General features: G+C 45.9%; 1 protein-coding gene across 2 annotated transcripts in view; it reads left to right on the forward strand.

Moving 5' to 3' along the window:
• LOC141548207 (vascular endothelial growth factor receptor kdr-like) overlaps positions 1-22,902 on the forward strand; it is a 179,102-nt gene that overhangs the window by 78,763 nt on the left and 77,437 nt on the right. For both annotated transcript variants that reach the window (XM_074276906.1, XM_074276907.1), the window contains exons 4-9: positions 3,911-4,038; positions 9,159-9,318; positions 10,726-10,862; positions 12,207-12,384; positions 14,011-14,128; positions 14,970-15,142. In XM_074276906.1, coding sequence (XP_074133007.1) covers positions 3,911-4,038; positions 9,159-9,318; positions 10,726-10,862; positions 12,207-12,384; positions 14,011-14,128; positions 14,970-15,142 — 894 coding nt within the window. The remainder of the gene's footprint in view (positions 1-3,910; positions 4,039-9,158; positions 9,319-10,725; positions 10,863-12,206; positions 12,385-14,010; positions 14,129-14,969; positions 15,143-22,902) is intronic.

Genomic DNA, 22,902 nt, shown 5'->3' on the forward strand with positions numbered 1-22,902 from the left:
CTGTGGTTGTGTTGGAGGTCTCACGGCAGGTATACTGATCCATTGGCCTTCTGAACCAGGACAGAATAGGCAATGCTGCTTTATTTTAGCTAAGAGCCTCCCACTAGATTTCCCAGAATGGGCCTTTCCAAATGGGCCTCCACATTGTGCCTGTGCTGGGCCACCTTCCTCTGTGCCCAATTAAGACACACCTCTCCTGAAGTCTTTCCAAGACACCTTAAGCAGGAAAATTATTACACTCTGAATATTTTGGGGTTCTGTCACTCTAAAATTCACTCTTAGGCTTGATCTAGCAATGATTCTGAGGAAAGCTGGGTAGAGCTCAAGCAATGTCCTGGCTTTTCTCTGTCGTTTTTGTTCAGATTTGGGACTTTCTTGGAAGAGATACTGAGGTGATTTGCCACCTTCTGCTTCAGCTCATTTGACAAACAAGGAAACAGAAAAACAGGATGAAATGACTTGCCCAGAGTCTCGTAGCTGGGAAGAATCTAAGGCTGGATTTGAATTCAGGTCTTCCTGATTTCAGGCCTGATACTCTATCCACTATGAACTTCTCTTCTCTCCAAACCCAAGAGTATAACTTCCAGCCCATCCACATGTGCTCACTCTATGGCAGTCCTTATCCGTGACCTTCCATAAATGCTATATACACAGGACATCCTCCCATGAGAAGATGGGGGAGGGGTCATGGCTTCCCATAAATGATAGAAACCACACACACACACACACACACACACACACACACACACACATACACACACACACACACACACAAGTCATCTTGTGATGGGACATTTGTCTTTTTTCTACCCGTTCTGATTTTTCTGTTTTAAGGTTTTGCTTATTTGAAATCGGGTGGGAAAGTTATCCCAAGGGTCCCTTTCACTCTGCCATCTCTCCATCATTTTCCAGAGGAGGAAACAGAATTAGCAGAATCCTTAGAACATAGGATATGGCAATTCTAAAAGTTCTTTCAGCTCTGACATTCTCTCTTGTAGGTTCTAAAGTGGACCTCCCAGATCTGACCTTCCATGTTCTAAGGCCCCTGCCACATCTGAAATTCTATGGATTTTATTTTTGTTTCTTACCAGGCTGAGGTTTGGGATTGGCCTCCTTACAACCTATGGCCAGTTGTGGTTCTCTCTCTAGGCTTAGGATGTGACTCAGGAGACTGCTGTTTTCCCTAGCTGTCACCATTTTTGAGGCTATCTCGGGGTCAATCAGGTTTCCTGCCACTGAACTAGGCCTTGTAAGGTGATACCCAAGACCATTTTCTGAGGCAATCCTGTAGGCCAGAGGCTCATCGACCATCTTCCGATGAATTTGTTTATAGGCTAAGTTGAGGATAACTGATAGAGTCCAAGAACCTTTAATGCACAGGGCCCCTGGCATTCCCTTAGCAGCTGGCAGAGCTCTGTGTGTTCCCCTAAGAAACTTGGCAAAGCCCAGAAGATGGCTTGCCCTTCATTTACCTCTTCCATTTGTATCCCACTTGTTTTTGGCTATATTTTCAGATGACTTGTGCCCATTATGGCTAATAATGTAGAGCCATCTGCATGCCAGTTCTGGGGGGCCCAGCACTCTTTGTGCCTGACCACTAGACTCACACATGCACCCGTGGACATTTCCACAGGGGCCATCTGGAGACACTGCACTTTTCTCTAGTGATTAAGTCACTACAACAGTTGGAAGAGGGGCTTTGCAGGGAAGTTGTAGGGGAAGGAGAAAAGCCATTCCTGAAGGCTGGCCACAAAGGGCAAAGGATTGACAGCAGAGAGAGATTGCCTCGTGCTGAGCATCAAGGCACCACCATTCAAGGTCCTCACCAAGGCTTCTGCAGAGGGGTTCAAGCTTGAAAAAAATCAGTGACATCACCCAAAATCTCGCCAATTATGTCTTGGTCAGTTTGTGCCTAGAGACAACGGGGATGATGCGCTTAGAATATGTCGGGGGCACAGTGACGTGAGGGACCCTAGGAAACCTGAAGCATCTCGGCTCAACTTTGTAACTGAGCTGCTGAGTAGTTATAAATTGGCCTGTTTTTGTTTAGGCAGTGCTCAGTTAGGGCTTCTCTGCTTCCCAGAATCTGTGTTCTAAGTTCCCTCCAAGCCCTGACTTCCCCTTTTCTAAGGCCCGCCCCCAACCTCTGACATTCTATGATTTCTCTTACCTTCGTAAATCCCAAGCAAAGGGAAATGTAAGAATCCTTGCCTCAACTATATTTCTCCAGCGCTCTGCCTCGTTACAGGGCAAGTGTAAGATTTTCGCTTTGGGGAGTTGTCTTAATTTTGTCCCAGTGGCCTGGACCCGGCGCTTTTGCTCCCACAGCCTTTTTGGAGTTATGAACCTGGCCCCATCTTCCTGCAATCTTTCCCTTCCTTGGAGATTCTGAGATCTCCCATTAGACACATGTGGCCTGTCTGCTGGATTCCTACCCCAGAAGGTTAAGAAGGATCTCAATGACTTCCTTCTCCTTCAGCTTTTAATGCTGCCATGGAAATAAGCTTTAGAATCCAAAGGCAACATAACCCACAATTGGGAGAGGAGGTGAGGGGACACAAGGGGATATGGAGGATCAAGAATAGCTTCAAGAGTTTTACAGTATGTTCCCATTGGCGACCCTGGAGGGCTTAAGATAACAAGAAAAGTTTCCATTTGGGACGTCTTGAACTTGACTCAGTAGCATCCCAGTGAAGATGACCCATTGGCGAAATCCCATCAGAATTTAGGAGCAGAGCCACAGTTGTGGGGGTCATAGGCATGTAGAAGGGTCACAGTTGAGGTAAGGAAGGAATGGAAGATTTGCACATTGGCTTTAAGACTGTTCCTTCCTAAGAAGCAGGGCTCTGACTTTGGATCGGAGGATCTGGATTCAAATCTCACCTCTGTCTCATTGGACAAATTATTTCCCGTCCCTTAGAATGTTTCCCCATCTGTCAAGTCAGAGGGTTGGTCTCAGAGGTCCCTTCCAACCCCACATACGACCTTCCTATCTTTAGGCCTCCCTCTCCTCTCTCATTAAATGAAGGGGCTGCATTCCATGGTCTTAGCCCTTGCTAGGTCTGTGGTCCTACTGTTGGTCAAGTCACATGATGTTGAGGCTGCAGTTTCCTTATCTGGAAAATGAGAATTATAATGCTTTCCTGACAACAATATTGGCAAGAAAGAGGGAAGGGAGTTACTGTGGTCTGTCAACATTAAAGTCCTAGAGCCATGTGCCCAGATAGACTCATTGTCTGTTACTTTAAGAATGGGGTCTAGATTTGTAATTCCACCTGGGTAGAGAATTCCCGGTAGAGTGATGCCCTCTATCAAAGTAGGTCAGTACTGACCTTTCAGCTCAGTTGGTGAAAGATCTTGGTAGCGTCTTAGAGGTTAACCCAAGAAGTTCAATGACTCGTGTCATACTCAATAATTACGTGCTGGGAATGGAACTTAAACTCAGTTCTTCCCGGCTTTGAGCCTGGGTCTCCAGCCACCGCCCCCTGGTATTTTACAAAGGCAAAATAAGAAATCCCGCTTGTCATCTAAGTTTAGCCCCAGGTGAGGGGGCTGGAAAGAAGGAGGCACCCCGTGACCAGAGCAATTTAGAGCAAGACCTGATGTCCAGACTCTGCTCTACCCATTGGATGTCTTAGTGTACAAAACAAGGCTCTGCTTCCATAGTTGTTTCGAAGGGCCTCACCTCAAGAGGTCAGTACTTGAGAGTACTGACTTTCCCTTGGCCCCTGCTAGGAAAGACGGGGTGAATGTGAATTCAAAACTATTCTTATTTACTCGTGGTAACTGATCTCTTTAAACATACTCCTGAGAAATTTATAGACGAACTTGTTCCTTCCCTTATTCCTTGGGGTTTGACCGCCACAAGCTAAGCCCTGAGAGCTCATTGTCTGCCTTCTTTCTCCCATAGATGACAGTCAGCCCTTTGTGCAAAGATACTATGAGGAGCCACTGATGATCACTGTGTTTTCTGGAGCCCGGGAGGTGATAGTCCCCTGCCGAGTAACTTCCCCTGACCTAAACGTCAAGCTGGAGTTGGTAAGTGATACCTTTGGGATCTCAGCGAGATCTCAGATGTGGAAGATAAGGATATTTTGGTTCATTTCCAGCTTCCCTTGGAGTGTTCGTCTTTGCCACCGTAATCCTCATGTGACCGTCCAATCCATAGCCATTGAAGTCTAAGCCATTTGATAAGTAAAAAATCTTGTTATTAGCAGCACAAATACTTTCTGAGGCAATCTCCATAGAGAAATGCAGGAGAGTAGCATGTTGAAAGGCCTCCCCAAATTAGGCACTTTTGGGAAGATAATAATAATAGTAACTTGTTCTTTAGTCGTTTTTCAGTCACATCTGACCGTCCGTGACCCCGTTTGGGCTTGTCTTGGCAGAGATACCAGTGTAGTTTGCCATTTCTGTCTCCAGCTCATTTTACATAGGAGGAAACTGAAGCAGACAGAGTTAAGTAACTTGTTTCTAGCTTTAAAACAAATGATCCTCTGACCTCTTAAGCCTCAGTTTCTTCAGTAGTAAAATGGGAGCAGTGTCATCGTAGAAACGGGAGTTTCTTTCTCCAGTAGCTAGCTTATTCTTAAGCAGGAGGATGAAGGATAGTTCGCCAAAGTGCCCCAGGCCTACCACATGAGAACCATGGGGATGATGTTTTAGAATTAGGGATTTTTTGACTTTCAAAAGTGTACAAAAGCATCCTCATCTGTCAGAAACAAGATTCCAAAGTCATAGACTGTTAGGGAGACCCTTAGAGTACATAGTCCAATCCCCTAGCTCATGAGCTAGTCTGTGCCTTGCCCAAAGGCACAGTTAAGTTACAGCTAATCTGGTTTGAGCCTTTCATTTTTGCAGAGGTATAAACTGAGGCTCAGAGAATCAAAGTGACTTGCTAAGGCCATGATTAGCAGAGTTGAACTTGAACCCAGGTCTTCTGACTTAGGAATGTCCCCTGAAGACTCATGTAAACTGATACAAAGTGGAGGAAGCAGAACCAGACTCCAACCACATAAATGAAAGGATTTGAAAAACAGACCAAAAAACCCAAACTGGATGCTCTGTAATCAAAATGAGCAAGCTGAGATCTGAAAAGAATTGAGAAAAATGGAGTTTCCTTCCACCTTTGGAGAGGTAGAGGAATATCGGTATGGAAGAGCACATATCCTGTCACATGTGGTGGGCACTTGGTTCATTTTGAGAAACTGGATTTTCCTCCCCTTTCTTTTATTTCTTTGTTATCAGGATGACTTGTCAGGGAGGGGAAGGAGAAGGGATATATTTAGAAATGAGGATGATGTCAAAACAAAAGATAGTAATTTTTTAATTAATTAAATTAAATTAAAAATTAACTTTTAAAAAGTGAGATTTAAAAAAAGAATGGCTTCTTTACACAGTCCTGCTGCCGTCAGGAGAGACTGTCTCAAAAGGAAAAAGAAAGGTGCCCCTGTGTTTTGGGGACCTAGTTTCAAATAACAGGGCCGGTGAGGGAATGCAGGATGCAGTCAGCGGCAGAGGTATGCACTCAGCTGGCCCTTGCCACCAGCCTCCAATCCCTCCTAATGAGGGCGGACAAGCCCCACCCAGCCAGCCTCAGTGACTGTGTGGAGCCTCCATGTCTCCTTCCCATGCCAAGAGGAAGCTTCAGGCAAGGAAGGGACCCAGCTAATTTTGAACATCCTTTTCCCCAAACTAAACAGCTGCCAGCAGCCTTGAAATTTCACCTTGAAAGGTCAAAAGAGGTGTGGTGAGAAGAGGGACATCTTTGCTTGTCTTTCCCAACACACTAACCTTTTAAGAAAAAAGGCAGGAGCCCGACACTTCCCAAACAGCCACAATGGAAGCCTAAGGGATGCTCAAGGCCTTATTTCTATGCTACCTTAAATTCAGGGAATGTTAGAACTGGGAGGGTCTTAAAACAGAGAATGTCATAGCTTGGAAAGATCTTCGAACAAAGCAATGCCAGGGTTGGGAGAGAACTTAGAACAGATAATGGTAGAACCGGGAGAGATTTTAGAACCCTAAACATCAGAACTGAGAGGGACCTTGGAGCTCATCTAATCCAGGCTCCTCATTTCCCAGAGGAGGAAGCTCAGCATAGTTTCCCTTTCATTGTGACTGAGAATGCTCATAGGCCCGAGCACCAAATCTTTTTTCTGGTACAACTTTGCACAAGGTTCTACTCAGATGACAGCCAAATTCTAGTGACATTTCTTCTAATTTTTGCTTTACCGGGACTTAATTTCCTTATCTGTAAAAGGATGAGACAGGATGGACTAAATAAGTTAATCCATCAAGCATTTGTCAAGCACCTTCCGGGTGCTGGGGATTCTACACATTTAGCAGTTTGTTGTGCTGGGGTACTCCCGAGCCTCAAGGAATTTGCCTTTTATAGGTCTTAAAATGCCCTCCCATAAATTATAGAGCAAGTTTACTTCAAGAAACATTTCTTAAGCCCCTACTGTATACAAGTCCTTGGAGCTTGGTGCTAAGGATTTTAAAATGAAGAACACCAGCCTCAAGAAACCCAGAGCTTCTGACAAGGGAATATAGACTGTGTAAAGAAATAGGTACGATAAACAGTAAAAATGGCATCCAAGCAAAAGGCTGAAGCAGAAGAGGTCACATTTTATGAAGACTTCTCTGCTAATGGGGCACCTTGGTGGCACTGCAGTAGATAGACTACTAGGTCTAGAATCAGGAAAATTTGAGTTCAAATTTGGCCTCAGACCCTTGGCCAAGTCACTCCACCCTATTTGCCTCGGTTTCCCCATATGTCAAATGAGCTGGAGAAGGAAATGGCAAATCACTCTAATATCTATGCCAAGAAAACCTCAATGGGGTCACAGAGTCACACAGTGCTAAAAACCAACTGAACGACAATTTCTGCTAACAGCAACAAATGAATCTGGGTAGGCATTCAAATTTACAAGGCAAGGCATCTTCAAATGAGATAACTAGCCTGTGTAAAGTACTTTGCAATCCTTAATGCTCTGCATAAATGCCATTAATAACAATGCTAATATTATTTCACTGGGGGAGGCAAAGTAGATGTTAGCACAGTTTTGCTGAAGAGGTGATAAGGGTCATGCAAATTGGGGAGCAGCATCATTTAGTGGAAAGGACCCTTATTTGTATCCTTGAATGCTATCCTTGATCTAGAACTGGAAGGGACCCCAGAGACAACCTAGTTTAACCCTCTTCTTTTACAGAGGAGGAAATAAGGAGGAGAGACTAGCCCTCCAATTAAATGCAGCCCTCAGAGTCCAAGGACCTAAGTTGGAATCCTGGAGCCTAAAGAATCAGGGTCAATCTCTTTCCCACTCTGGGCTCCCATAGTACTTTCCCTCCTCATTACTGTTTTTTTTTTTTTGGGGGGGATTTCTGGCTCCCTGCCAGCCTCAGTTCAAGCTCCACCTTCTGCCCGATCCCAGAGGCTAGTGACCTTTCCCATCATCTCGTGTCTATTATATACACATTTTATGTTTTTATAAATTCTAGATGTGTCTACAGGTTCTAGATGTGTCTATTCTATACATGTTTCATACACCTGTGGGTTCTATATGTGTCTATTTTATACCTGTCATGCGCCTATAGGTTCTAGGTACTTCTACTCTATATGTGGCTTGTGTTTCTACAGGTTCTAGATATGTCTATTCTATATGTGTCTCATACACTTGTAGGTTCTAGATGTTTCTCTGCCATATGTGTTCTATGTCTCTATAGATTTTAAGTGTGTCTATTCCATGTCTGTCTTATGCATATGTAGGTTCTAAATGTATCTATTCTACATGTGTCTTATGTTTTTATACATTTAGATGTGCCTATTCTATACATGCTATTAACCTATAGGTTCTAGATGTTTCTATTCTATATATAGCCTGTATTTCTACAGAAATACAATGTGTCCATTCTGTATGTGTCATATGCATCTATAGGTTCTAGATGCTTTTATTCTATGTGTCTTATGTTTCTGTAGATTTTAGATGTGTCTATTCTACTCACACGTTAAATTTCTACAGATTCTATACATGCCTATTCTGTGCCCATCTTATGTGTCTGTGGGTTCTATACATGTCTATTCTATTCTTATCTTGTGTTTCTATAGGTTTTAGATGTATTCTATACACATCTAAAGTATCTACAGGTTCTATGTGTATCTATTCTGTACATATCTTGTGTTTCTACTTAGTTTATATGTATCTGTTCCATGTGTCTTGTGTTTCTCTAGGTTCTGCATGTATCTCTTCTATATGCATTTTATGTGTCTGCATAATACGTGTCTATTCCATATGTGTTTCATGTTTCTATAGGTTCTATATGTGTTTGTTCCATGTGTGTATTGTGTTTCCATAGGTTCTATATGTGTCTATTCTATACACATCTTATGTGTCTATAAATTCATATGTGTTCATATGTTTATACACACATTCAAATGAAAGGCCCTCAGAGGCAGGGGCTTGTTCACTTTTGTATTTGTGTAAATGCTAATTTTTGGGATGAAGGTATTGGATTGGAACCCATGGTCTTATTGGCTTTAATAGCCACAAATAAACACTGTTGCATCCGTATTGCTTTCGCTAACCATTTCCCAAAGGCATTTAATGCAGTTCTGGTCACACCTAGGAATTTGCAGAGTCTGCTTCAAGTCTAACCCCTTCAGACACTCTGAGGTACCTTCCAGTTCCGAAGCTATGGACCCCTGATCTCTATGATTCTGTAGAAGATCCTTGCTATCAAAGGACTTAAGGTCACACAGAAGACCCTAGATCTAGAACTGGAAGAAATGGAAACATTTCTTAAGTCTCTACTGTATACAAGTCCTTGGAGCTTGGTGCTAAGGATTTTAAGATGAAGAACACCGGCCTCAAGAAACCCAGAGCTTCTGACAAGGGAATAGAGACTGTGTAGAGAAATAGGTACAAGAAAGGGTAAAAATGGCATCCAAGCAAAAGGCTGAAGCAGAAGAGGTCACATTTCATGAAGGCATCGGAGGCAGGCTTCACTCCCAGGGCCTCCGGCTCCATTGCCTTCCCCCCCCCCACAGCACTGACTCACTTGCCGTGTCTAGAGCCCATTCTTCATCTGTGTAGCTTAGTTTAAGCTAATACAGAAAGCCAAGCTAAATCTTTTCATCTGCCTCCCTTTTCCTACAGTTCAATCTGGAAAAGTTCAACTATACGAGCAAGGACTGGGACCCCCAGAAAGGCTTCACGGTCATACGTCCATCCTTTCAATTCTTCAGCAATCTGCTCCAGTGTGTGACAGAAGTCCATGGGAAGACGTATATTTCCCTTTACCTGCCACAGAAAGTAGGTGAGTGTGCTTGACCACACCTAGAACCCCACCTGGAGTTAAGGCTTCATGTGTCCTGAAGCCTGGACTGGAGGGTGTATATCATGTTAGAAAGGAGTGATTCTTTAGCAATTAGGCCGGGCCTGAGTTAGGATGACCCCTCTTCATATCCCACTGCTGCTACTGATCCTACTAGTGGCCGCATGACCTTTGGCAAGTTATTTGCCCTTTAATTTCATATCCATCTGAGAACTCCAGTAAAAGGCCCCACAGAATTTTGAGAAAAATCTATGCCCTTGGGAAGAGGAAACAGCTTTCTATGCCCCCTAAAACGTAGTCACAAGGAAACATGAGGGACTGGGGCTTTATACAAAGATGAGCTTCCTGACAAAGCTCTAAACTGACCTGAGCCCAATCCTTTCGACAGTACTCCTGATGAACTGTGTTGATAGGGAGCTCCCTCTCTCCCGGGGTAGCTGATTGTAATTATGGAATTTCTAGTTGTTAGGGGATTTCCCCCTATGTCTGGCTGAAATCTGCTTCCCTTGTGACTCTCATCTTATTCCTAGTAACCTCTCACCTCTTAGCGCCTGTGCCCCATAGAGGTCTGAAAGAGTCAGGAAAGCTCAAAAAAATCAAATTTCTTAATAACAAAAATGACTAGGACCCCTAGTCTTCGAACCTGAAGGGGCCTTAGAAACCATCAGGATTAAGTTCCTCCTTTACAAATGTGGAAAGTGAAGGCCGTGGTGGTTGTGATTTGCCGAGGATCACATATCCAATGAGTATCTGAGGCAGAATTTACACTTAGGACTTCCTGACTCCCAAGTTCAGTGGCCTCTCCCCTCTCTTGTGTGGCCTCCATAGGAGACAGTATCCTTTCCTACTAAACCTGTTGAATTCTTACTCATCCTTTCATCCAAATCTGATACCATCACCTGTAGGATGGCTCCTTTGATTTTACCAGTTACCCCTTAGACCACAAGTAGTTTTTGATATCTGTCCTGTCCTTGCATGTTATTGGGCTTCATTGATGTTTGGAGCTAAGTTTAGTTAGTTCCTGTGGGCAGAAATTATGTTTTATTTATACTTTGTATTCTCTCCCCTCCCCCGGTACCCATCACAGAACTCTGCATACAGTAGATGTTTAATAGATGTTGGTTGGTTGGGATTGAATGCTAAAGTAGTGCTACAGCATCCCCTTGGTAACCTTGGCTGGAATGGTGGGCGTGGTTAGCTACAAAGGCTTTGAAAGGTCCTTCTCCAGCTTCTTGGAGTCCCATTCCATGTTTCCATCAAGTGGGAGGGGACACTGATGAGGAAGTGGCCACTTTCCTTTCTTTCTCTCCTGTTTTCCTTCCCAGTGGGGTGGGCTCATGTCTTCTGCACCAGTCAGGGGAGAGTTTGAGTCTCCATTCTGTCTTCCAGAAACCAAAAAAGAGAACATTGCCATCAGAGTCAATCACCAAAAACTGCTCGCAGGAGAAACCCTCAGTCTGACCTGCACAGCTGAGACCACATTCAATGGGCGCATCGAGCTTGACTGGGAGTACAAGAGGAAAGGGGTGAGAGATCCCTTATCCAGCTGGAAGGAGGGGGCTGGCTCCCTTCTTCTGCTGGCAGTTTCTGATGGATGGTCCAGAGCTTTCTTGATTACCAGCAGTCTGAGCATGATGGGTTCTAGATCACGACCAGCCCCGGTGTGCTGGGTTCTAGAGCACCAGCACCTGCGGGTTGGGTTCTAGGCTGTCAGCAGCCCCTGTGTGCTGGGTTCTAGGTTGTCCGTGGTAGGTATGCTGGGTTCTAGCCCTAGCATTCTAGCATCTGTAGACTGAGGTATTTCTAGCTCAAACACTGTAGTCTGAGGGCCACCTGGCTTCAACATTCTATCTCTGGGTCATGTTCTAGGACAGCGGTCCTCAAACTTTTAAAATAGGGGGCCACTTCATTGTCCCTCAGACTGTTGGAGCGCCTCACACTCTTTCTCCGCCGCCTCAGCCCAGGGCCAGAAGTGCGCGCGTTGCTAACGTGAGTTTAAGTCAAACGTCACTTCCGGTCTGATGTTGCCATAACCCGGCGGGCTGCATAAACGTCCTCAGTGGGCCGAATCTGGCCCGTGGGCCGTAGTTTGAGAACCCCTGCTCTAAGGCCTCCTTTATTTGTGATGTACTCTGTTCTGCAGCTCTCTCAGCTGTGGCTTTTTGTGTTCTGAGGTCCCTTCCCGCTCAGACAGTGGTTATGGTTGTCTCCTGCTGTTTCTGCCATGGCTAGTTGTTGGTCATGGCTGGATCCCTATTGTAAGGAGTTTAGGCTCTAGGATGACTTGACATGGGCACATAATTTACCCACATCAGTAGTCACTTTCCTGTGCCTGCTGCTTCTGGATTTAGCTCTTGGCCATTCACATAAGCCCTTTCTTCTTGATGAGATTCTGCTGTAGGCAAAATGGTGCCATTGAGGAAATTATCTGTGTACAGCTATCTCCCCAACTCAAACTGAATTCTGATTCATAGATTTGGGGGATTTAGAGGGAAAGGGATCTAAGACAGGGCCTGGGCTTGACACTCATTAGTTCTATCACATGGGTCACAGCTGGCCACTGTCTGTCAAGAGACTTATCTTCATAAATAGACTGTTCCTTCAACCAAGCCCAGCAACCACCCTTTGTGCAGTGGTCTATCTGGAGTGTCTCCCATTCTGGGCCCTGGGCACCTGTCACAGAGACTCCTGTTTTGTTCTAGTGGTTTCATGGGTATGAATCCCCTGGGGATGGGGCCTGACTCTTAGATATGTCTGTATTCTCCCCCAAAGCTAGCTCCGGTCTGAGTTCATGGGAAGACCTCAGCAAACACTTTGTGGAGGCTTAAAGACTTCACTTAGCTTTGCTTGTTCTTTCTGCCATGTCACAGAACAAAGCAAATCCCAAGCGCTATGAAATTAAGAAGAACATGGACCAAAGCACCTCTGTGTACAAAAGCTATAGTAACCTGACCATCTGGAACGTGACCATGGAGGACAGTGGCCTCTACCGATGTCGGGAAGGCAATGGTTCAAGCCTCCAGGCCAGCATCAACATCACTGTGCTGGGTAAGTCACCTCACCTTTAGCATTCTCCAGGCTTCCTACTTCCAACGTCCTTTGTTCTAAGCTCCTTCCCATCCCTGACATTCCCCTTTTCTGAGGTTCATCCTAGTTCTGACGTTCCCTGTCCTAAGGGTTCTCCCAGCCCTGATCTCTGAGCTCCCGCTTTTCAGAAATTCTCTTGCCCTTTTGCTACCTTTACCAAATAAAAAGTCTGTCCTCGACTGTCTACAGTAGAGGTGTCTGCTGACTGGCATGGCCCCCGAGACTTCCGAGGGCAGCCAGAGCCATACACACATGATAGAACATATAAGGTAAGGATGTGGTTTTCTAAGTCCGTCTGCACCCGCAGGCATCTGTTCAGTGGCCCCATCTCTATTTGAGCTGAGCTCCACTGGATTCCACCCCGAGCTGCCCTGTCACAGTCTTTACTTCTTCCCTGCTGTTCTTGTTGAAAAAGGTCAGTTGCCAAGTACTGTCGATTGGGTCTCCTGAAAACGTCTCTCATCCTTCCGCTTCTCTCTTTGCACACGCTCTCACCCTTCTAGGGCAAGCCCTCGTTGCCTCTCACCGACCCAGGCAGACAGCTAGCCTTTAACAAGTTTCTGCTGCCCGCACTATGCCAACTACGAGGGATAGAAAGAGAGGCAAAAGTCAATTTCTGCTCTCCAATCCAACGGGGGAAGCCAACTGCAAACAGCAATGTGCCATTAAGTTCCGTACGGGATCAGTTGGGCTTCCAGGGAGGGAAGATTAGAGAGGATGAATTGGGCCAGGTTTCCCGGGTAGAGCTTGAACTGAGACCTGAAAGGAGACAGGGAAGCCATGACAATGGCAGCAGCCTCCTGATTGACAGCCCCTGCCTCCAGTGTCCCCCCATTTAGGTCCTCCTAAGATTCTCCCCCTCCCCCCCCCCAGCAGCACTAGTGGCATCTCTACAAACTTGTCTGGGTAATATTTCAGGCCCTTCACCCTTCAGCTCCAGTGTTCCTTTTCAGACCTATTGCAAAATTCCAGTTGTGTCTAACTCTTCATGAGCCCATTTGGGGTTTTCCCAGCAGAGATACTGGAGTGGTTTACTACCACTGTCATCTCTATCTCATCTTATAGAGGAGGGGACTGAGGCAAACAGGATTGAAGTGACTTTCTCGGGGTCACACAGCTAGTAAGTGTCTGAGACTGGATTTGAATGTAGGAAAATGAGTTTCTGACTGCGGCCTAGCACTCTCCCCAAACTCTTCATTGCAGCCTAACGGACACACTGGGTAGTGTTCTTCTACAGTATTTCATCCTTTCTCTCCATGCCTTTGCTCAGGCTGTGCCCCATGCTTAAAATGTTTTTCCTCCTTACCTTTCCCACTTAGCATTCCTCAAAGTGCCCCCCTCCATATAGGCCACCCTTAGATTCCCACATACTTTTGCCCTGCCCTGCATCATGACTCCATGCATATTTAGTATTTATTTTATTGTGTACATGTTGCCCCTGAATGGACTGGGCCATTTTTGTCAGCCTGGCATGCAATCGGTGCTTAATAAATGCTTGTTGAAGGGCCTGTTGTGAAGCCCACAAAGGCCTAGTTTGTGCGTTGGTTGTCCTTCTAAATCTTGTTTTTGTCCATATTCTATTTTCAGAGAAAGCATATATCAATGTGACCTACAGGCGGAATACTGTGTATGAGGTGACTGCCGGCCATGGTGTGCAGAAGCTGTCTGTCAGAGTGGATGCCTTCCCTAGGCCCAATGTAACCTGGTCTGTTGGCCTTCCTTTGCTTTCCTTTCCTTCTTTTCTTTCCTGCCTTCCTCTCCCCTCCCCTCCTTTTCCATCTTTTTGCTCCCCTCCCATCTGCTGTCTTCTCCCCTCATTTCCCCTCCCCTCCCTTCCCTTCTTCTCCCCCTCCATCACTTTCCCTCTCCTCCTCTTCTCACCTCCTTCTCTCCTCTCCTCTTCTTCCCTTCCCCATTTCATCCCCTTCCCTTTTTTTCTCTTCTCTTCACTTCTCTTCTCCCCTTCCCTCCCCTCCACTCTCTTCTTTCCTTGATGGAGTCCCTCTCTTTACTCAGATCCCCAGGAAAAATGGATGACCCCAAACTGAGACAGAGAAATCACTTTTCATTTATATGATCCATATGTTGGATGTCACTATCTTTGTCCATCATCTCTTCTCTAATAGGGTGTAAGCTCCCTTAGAGGACACCTGCTTCATTTGTGTCTTTGTAGCCAGCCTAAGACAAGTGCCCAACCCATGATGTCCAATAAATAAATGCTTATTAATAAATAGATTAGAGAAGGCAATGGCAAAACATTCCAGTGTCTTTGCCAAGAAAACGCAAGATGGGGTCATGAAGAGTCAGACGTGATCAAAAAATGACTGAACAATAACATACAAATGAATACATGGCCATTTCAAGGTCCCTTACTGGTAATTCCTAGAGCTTATGATTTCCTAACAACAGAAGAGCTTTCAAAATGATCTTCTTGTCCCTTCTTCTTGTGACTTAATTGTGAAGAGTTCAAATGCTCAAGTGGAAGGTGTAACTGGGTGTCTAAAGAGCTTCCTCATAACTGATCATTTCTCTGCCCCTCTGGACAGGTACAAAGATGGCCAGCTGATCCCAGAGAACCTCACCTACCATTCTGACCCATTAAGATACAGACTCATCATCACAGATGTGAAAGTGAAGCATTCTGGGAATTACACCATTGTTCTGAGCAACACCCAGCACGGCCTCTGTGAAAACCGAACCATCCAACTACTTGTCTACGGTGAGTTTCCAGGACTTGGGGGGCCTTGTTCCTAACTTTGCTTTCTGTGATTGTGTCTGTAACTCAAGGAAAGGGGGAAGTTAGCTAACTTGAAAAATTAATGACAGTGGCCTCAGTCGTTGGCCCACACCCTCATGGGAGCTCTCTGTCAGGAAGCTTTGGAGGAAGGCCCAGCCTGGAAACAGCAGTGAGACAGCCTCCTGCCTTTTGTGCCAGCCTTCTGGATGAAGCTCCTCAGAAGATACTGGCTCTAGAGTGAGCAGAAATACTAGTTAGATGGTCCCTACAGGTCCAGGTGTAGTCAAATGCCTTTGTTTACAGGTAAAGAAAACAGGAAGCCGAGTGAGGGAAGTGATTTGTCCTTTTAGTATTGAAGGAACTATCGAGTGCCAGTCATCCAGGCTTACAATCTCAGAGTCACCCTGAACTCCTCACTCCACAACCATTGCTACATCTAATGTCTAATGTCTGTCCAACATTACTTGCATATGGCCCCTCTCCGTTCACACAGTCCCCACTCGCCTCTTGTCTCCTCTCCGTTCACACAGTCCCCACTCGCCTCTTGTCTCCTCTCCATTCACACAGTCCCCACTCGCCTCTTGTCTCCTCTCCGTTCACACAGTCCCCACTCGCCTCTTGTCTCCTCTCCGTTCACACAGTCCCCACTCGCCTCTTGTCTCCTCTCCGTTCACACAGTCCCCACTCGCCTCTTGTCTCCTCTCCGTTCACACGGTCCCCACTCGCCTCTTGTCTCCTCTCCGTTCACACGGTCCCCACTCACCTCTTGTCTCCTCTCCCTTCACACAGTCCCCACTCGCCTCTTGTCTCCTCTCCCTTCACACAGTCCCCACTCGCCTCTTGTCTCCTCTCCCTTCACACAGTCCCCACTCGCCTCTTGTCTCCTCTCCCTTCACACAGTCCCCACTCGCCTCTTGTCTCTTCTCCGTTCACACAGTCCCCACTCGCCTCTTGTCTCCTCTCCGTTCACACAGTCCCCACTTGCCTCTTGTCTGGACTATTGCCCCCTATCATCTTTAAAAAAATCACTTGTCAGGTTCAAGCCTAAGCTGTGTGAGCTTAGGCAAATCACTTCACTCCCGTCAGCCTCACTTTCTTCATCTGTCCAGTGGAGATAATACAGTTGTCCCTTCCACATCATAACTTTCCTTATTGTGGAAGGTTGGCATAAGAAATTCAATGGGAATTTTGGGGAAATTGTGCAGAAGCAGCAGACGATATATAAAGGGCAGCAGATGACATAAAAAAGTGCAGAAACTCAGAAATGCCTAAAAATAGGCATTGTACCACATCGTGTATTTTATCTTTTAGTACCTTGATAATTCAGACTTTTTCTCTGGTCCAAAACTCAAAAACTTTATATGGATTTTTCCAGTTTGTGAGGCTACTTTGTCCCTAATTTCTGAAATAAGGAGGGGATCAGTGTAATATCTATTTTAGCCACTTCTTCAAGGCATTGAGAGGAAGGTGTTTTGTGAGCTGGGAAGTTCTTTGGGGTTCTAATGGCCGGAGAACCTGTTTTGTCACTTGGCCTCCACGGCGTATGGCCCAAACCAGATAAAAGTATAATTAATCAATTTATAATAAAATACAATACCAGCAGAATGAAAAGAACATGCGTAATTTCGAAAAAGTGTAGGTTTTTCTGAGGCCTGCAGGTTCTAATTGAGTGTGACACCCTGACTCGGCAGCTGTGTGTTTCCTCCCCAGAAAATTCTCAATGCCGAAAAAATCGCCTCTCTCCGTTATTGTTGCTGGGATTATTATTGAACCCCAGCTGGTCACATGGCCAGCCAGCTAGTCGGCCACACGTTTCTAGGTCTCCTTTCCATCATCATGACAATCTTAAATGAGCATCTCCCTTTTGCCAATGATAAAACTTCCTCCCGGAAGAGGGGAGTGACCTGCCCTAGATCATGTGACTGGAAGGGAGAAGAGCCAGATTGCCTAGCAACATGAATTCAGCAACTTATCCCCAGAATACAAAGGCTAAAACAGGCTCTTTGTGGGCGGGAGAGATGCCTGCTGTGTGGCCTGAAGTGGCACGTGGAGCTCTTCTCTGCCTCCTGGGCCCTTTCAGCTGAGCTAGGATTGGGGGGTACTTTGGAGGACCTTGATTTCTGGGAGACTTCAGACTTCGTACTGCAGCCAAGCTGATGAGAACTTAATCATGATCCCGGTTGTGGGACCCTGGGTAAGTTATTTTATGCCTTTCAAACCTGCAGGTAATAGATATAATATAGAACGTGATATAAATAATAATAGCCTACATTTATTTAAAACCTACTGTGTGCCAAGGTATTGTGCAGCCCTTTATTACTTATCGGATCAACCGTGAGAGGTAATGGCTATTATTATCCCCATTTGACAGATGAGGAAATTGGGGCAGACACAGCTGAAGTGATTTGCTGTGGTCACACTCGTCGGTGTCTGACACTGGGCGTCAATTCAGGTTTTGCTGAGTCTAGGCCCAGCTCTCTGCGCACTGTAGCGCCACCTGGCTGCTTCAATATTTGTTCCACATTCTTTGCAAGGGTCCGTTATAAGGAAAGAGAAGTGCGTACCTTTTCAACCCAGTAGCCCCAGATTCTAGGAGCTCCCTTTGTCCAGGTCCCCGGGGGGGCCCCTTTCCCAAAAAGGGCTGTATCTTTCTACTCCAGCAAGTCGATTAGGCCCCAGCTTCTTAAACTGTGGGCCACAGCCCCATGGGGTGCCTCATAATTGAATGTGGGGGTCACGAAATTATGATTTAGTACCAGAAAATGTTGAATTTGTATACTGATTTTCTATCTTTGCATACCTGGGGTTACAGAAAAATTTCTCACGTGAAAAGGGGTTCATGAGTGGAACAAATTTAGGAAGCCCTCCATCAGTGCAGGACTTGGGAACTCACTGAATGGAGCAGGAGCTCCCCTCAGTAGCTCTGCTGCCTTTATAATAAGGAATTAGCCCAAGGCAGCTAGGGGGCGCAGTGGAGAGAGCCCCAGCCCTGAAGTCAGGAGGACCTGAGTTCAAATATGACCTCAGATACTTAACACTTCCTAGCTGTGTGACCCTGGGCAAGTCACTTAAGCCCAGTTGCCTTGCAAAAAATCATTAGCCCCATCTGCAAAAGGGAGCTGGAGAGGGGCAGAAGTTGCCATGGTCACTGATCTGGTTAAGTAGCAAAAGCCAGATTTGAACTCAGACCTCCTGGCACTGTGGCATAATGGAATGAAAGTGAGATTTGAAGCCAAGAAGCCTGGGTTTGATTCACAAACTTATGGCCTACTTATTTCTTGCATGGCTTTGATTTCCTTTCCCTTTCTGGGCCTCAGTTTCCCCAACTGTGAAATGATACTGAATAAAAGTCTTTTCTAGTTCTGAATCTATGGTCCAGTGACCCCCGAGACCCCAGATCCAATGTTCCTCCCATTAACCCTCACTTCCTTCACCCAGATGCCCCCGTTTCCTCATCTGTAGAATGGCAATAATATTAATACTATTGGTAAGAGGCCTGTAATGATGTGATTATTGGGACAGAATCCTCCTGGGTTAATAATAGCAGCAGTCTGTGGTAGGAGGAGCTTGGCTGCAGCATTCAGGATGATATTAATAGTAAGTATCTTGGCTGTCTATAGAAATAGCTCACGAGGCAGCCCCTGCCATCAGCATCATGTGACTCTTCTCCTAATCCTCCTCATCCCCTTCAAAGCTAAAGAAATGGAGGAGGGAAGCCATTCCCAGAATATTTTAAAGAAGGGGAAAAATATCACCCCCTCTCCTTCTGGAAGTGTCTCCCTCGCCAAAATGTGACCGGGAAATGATTTTCCATTATCTAGGCCAGAGCAATGAGCCAATGCACACTCGTCTTTCCCCGGGGGAGCCAAAATGGAGTCATCACACTCAACCCTCACTTCACTGCCCCTTCCTGCTCTGTTCTGTCCCATTGCCAGTGAGTGCTTTAGGACTGACTGGGTCTTCACCTTGACAACCCACTCCCCCTCAAGGTCTCCAGCATTTTCATTTAATTAGGGCCAGCATTTGCTCTGGGTCATGGGGAGGTTTGGGGGTTTGAAAAGTAGATGGGGGATTGGGAGGACCAGTTTCCTAGGCCATTCCTGTAGGGCCCTTCTCTTCCAGAATGGGGAGGCACAGACCCCCTCCTGTAAGGCCACATGGGGACCAGTTGGGGGCTGGGGCCAGGGAAGCAGCTTTGTTCTGTGATAACGCCACAGGCTCCATGTGCCACCGAAGCTCAGGTGCTGACCTTTTAGGCAGGCCTCGAGGGTCTCGGGAGAGCCCAGCATAATGAGAAAAGGATGGGAGTTATTTTCATCAAGAGGTGACAAGAGGTCAGAGGGAGTGTGTTGGGGGGGGGGGGGATAGTGACAAAAATCTCAACTATGCATCAGAGTTCTTCCCGTTACTCCTTTTCTCGGGCTTGGTGTCCCTCCGCCTTATTCCTCGGCCTTCCCAGCCCCTCTTTGGAGAGAAAAAGCTTTCAGCAGTTGGCTTACTCTCCTTGAATCCTCAAGTCAGAGGGTGAGGAGGAGGCTCAGTGGCCTTCAAGACCACCTGTGCCCAAAAGGAATCCCCGTCATAGCAGAGCTGACAAACACACAGCCGGCTGCCGGGCTGGGGAAGCTCACCTCTTGTCAGGGCAGCCCTTCTTATCAGGAGGTTCTTCTTGACCTCCAGCCCAAGCCTGCCTCTTTGTACCTGCCCTCACTGCTCCTGCTGCAGCCTTCTGGGACCAAGCAAAAAGAGGGTGATCTCTCCTCCACGGGACAGCTCTTCAAATACACGTAACTCATGTTCCCTCTGAGGCTTCGGTGCTCCAGGCTCAGCTTACCTAGTTCTTGCACTAAGACCCGGGCCTTTCCTGATTAATAAAGCCTCTATTCTGGACGCTGCAGCTTAACGATATTATTCTTAAACCTCAGGGCCCAGAACAGTCCAGATAGGGGCTGACTGTAGTAGCCAAGTACAGCAGGATCCCAACCTACCTGTTTCTGGAAGCCATGACCCTCCTAAGTGCAGACAAATTCACTTTTGGAATTGGTGGGGAGGGATGACAGAAAGGTGGGGTAGTGGATAAAGTGGCTGCAGACCTGAGTTCATATCTGGTCTCGGACATCTCTTAGTTTGTGTGAGGCAAATCACTTCAACTCTGTCTGCCTCGGTTTCCTTATTTGTAAAAAGACAAATAATAGTGCCTTCCTCTCAGGGATGTTGTGAGCTAAAATTATAAAGTGCTTAGCACAGTAACTTATAAATTTACCATATCAATTTTATGTTGTTGATATTATTATTATTATTATTATTATTATTATTAGGCTTTCATATCATTCTGCAGATTCATTTCTGCTTGCAGTCCACTGAAATGCCCAGATCCTTTTCAAACCAGCTGTGGTCTGATGCTATTGAGGTCTTGCCTGTTTTGTGCTTTCCATTCAATTCATTAAAAAAAAGATCCAGTTTAACAGATATTTTAACATTTTTGACATGACTACCTGCCATCTAGGGGAGAGGGTGGGGGAAGTAGGGGAAATTTTGGAACAGAAGGCTTTGCAAGGGTCAGTGTTGAAAAATTACCCATGCATATGTTTTGGAAATAAAAAGCTTTAATAAAAAATGATCCAGGACATTCAATGCCTACTCCATATCCCTGTATAACACACGGTTCCAGGGCTTAACAAATATTGTCTCTTGACAGATGATGGCCTTCTGCCCCACACACCACCCCCTACCAGTCTCTGCCAATCGAGCCATTCGCTCATTCATCGAAATTAAAGAAAGATTTTGTTCGTAGGATCCTAGCACCCTAGATCAAGGACTGGACGGGATTTCATAGTCCTAGTTTAAGCCCACATCATTTCACAGAGAAGGAAATTGAGGCATAATACATTGAAGTGATTTGCCCATGATCACACACTAAGTGTCTGCTTTTTTTTCTTGATTCCGAGTCCACTTCACCACTCTCTACCTACCTCCTGTAGGGAATCTGGGAGAGACATTCTATAGACAGAGAGCCTGGGGGTGGGTGGAATGCACAGGGATGGGAGTGGGCATGAGTGAACCACAGAATCTCTGAGCTGGAAAGTGACCTTGCACGAGTCCCCTCCATAACGGCCTCCACAATGGGACTGTTAACATCCAAGGTTTATTTGGAGACGTCAATGAGGGGGATGCCATCCCCTCCCATAGCAGCCAATTGTCCATTTGCATAACCCTCATTCTTCAAAATACTTTTCTTACTTTCAAGTTGCATCAACCCGGAATTTGTCTAACTTCCTCACTGGAGATTTTCCTCCAAGGTGATCACAGACCGTGCCTGACTAATTACTCCTTGGCCATGGCTGTTCAGCCAAGCAGATTTGAATCCACTAAACTGTGCTGTGGTTGAGCCCACCTCATTTCTTCATCATTTCTTCTGGAAATTTCCAGAAGAACAGTTCGAGAGATTCTGTCAGAATCTTTCCTTAATCTCAGGAAGCCATATTCATGTCAGAGCTTATTATCTTGGGGTCCATGGACTTCAGCATGTGCATGAATCAATTTCAAGGGATCTCGGAACTTGGCTTGTGCAAGAAAATCCATCACATTTTAACTATTCCTTTCAATTATGAATTTAACAAAAGATCATTTTGATGAGAAGTGATCTATATAGGCTAAGGTTGACTGCCAAAGAATTCCAAAACACAAAAGGTGAAGAATGAGGGCTTTATAATCTTGCAGTTTGACCTGACAGCAAAAATGGGACCGTTTCACGTACCACGAGCTGTTCTTTCCTGATGAAGTCATGCTGGGCCTTTTTGATCACTGCTTACTTTTCTGCTGTTCACTAACCAGCCTTTTGCCGGTCTATCAAAGATTGCTGAGAGTAGCTCAACAATCCCACTTGGTCGTTCTTTCAGTACGGAAGGATGCCCTCCGATTCCATCCTACACTGGTTACAGAATTGGCAGGGCATGGGCCAAGACAGGGCTGTGTTTCGATTTCCGTAGGGAGCCATTTCTCCTGTCTAGAGATCTGTGAAGTCCTATCTGGGTCTCCCGATAATCTGAGCAGCTCCTTGAGCCCCCTTTGTCTAGACTGAGGCCTCCCAGCTGCTGTATCTGGAGAACTCTTTCAACACCTCCTCCCCCCCCCCCCCATCCCCACTCCCACTATCCTGGGCAGCTGAAGCAGGAAAGCTCTCCAGCTCTTTGGGAGCCAGGATACCTGCCCTTCCCCCACTCCCCCCACCCCCAGGGGTAAGGTCCTTGAAAAGAATGGGATCTGGATCATCTTGCAGGAAGGGCCTGCTAACCATCCTAAAGAATTGCTCAGCCTGCTCTAGGGTGAAAAGCACTAGGTTTGGAATCTGAAGAAGAATTTAAAATCCTAGTTCTCAAATCTCAAATCAATCCTATTTATTTCCTGGATGTATCCCTGGGCAAAGAACCTCCTGTCTTTGGGGTGCTGTTTCTCCTTTGTTAAATTAAGGGTTTGGATTGCATGGTTTCTAAGGTCTTTACATTCTAAGGTCTCTTCCAGCTTTGACATTCCCTATTCCAAGGCCCCTCCCAGTTCCAATGTGCTCTGTCTTAAAGGCTTTTCCAGCTCCGGAATTCCATCATTCATCATGCCAATTTAATGAAATCTTTTTCTTTTCTTTTTTTTTTTCCACCATTAATGCCACTTTCCCAACCAAAAACATCCGATAACCTTTAATTGCCAAAAGACAAAAGTTCAGGCTCCTTAGCCTGGCATTCAAG

The sequence above is a fragment of the Sminthopsis crassicaudata genome, chromosome X (genome assembly GCF_048593235.1).
Source record: "Sminthopsis crassicaudata isolate SCR6 chromosome X, ASM4859323v1, whole genome shotgun sequence".
NCBI classification, from domain to species: domain Eukaryota; kingdom Metazoa; phylum Chordata; class Mammalia; order Dasyuromorphia; family Dasyuridae; genus Sminthopsis; species Sminthopsis crassicaudata.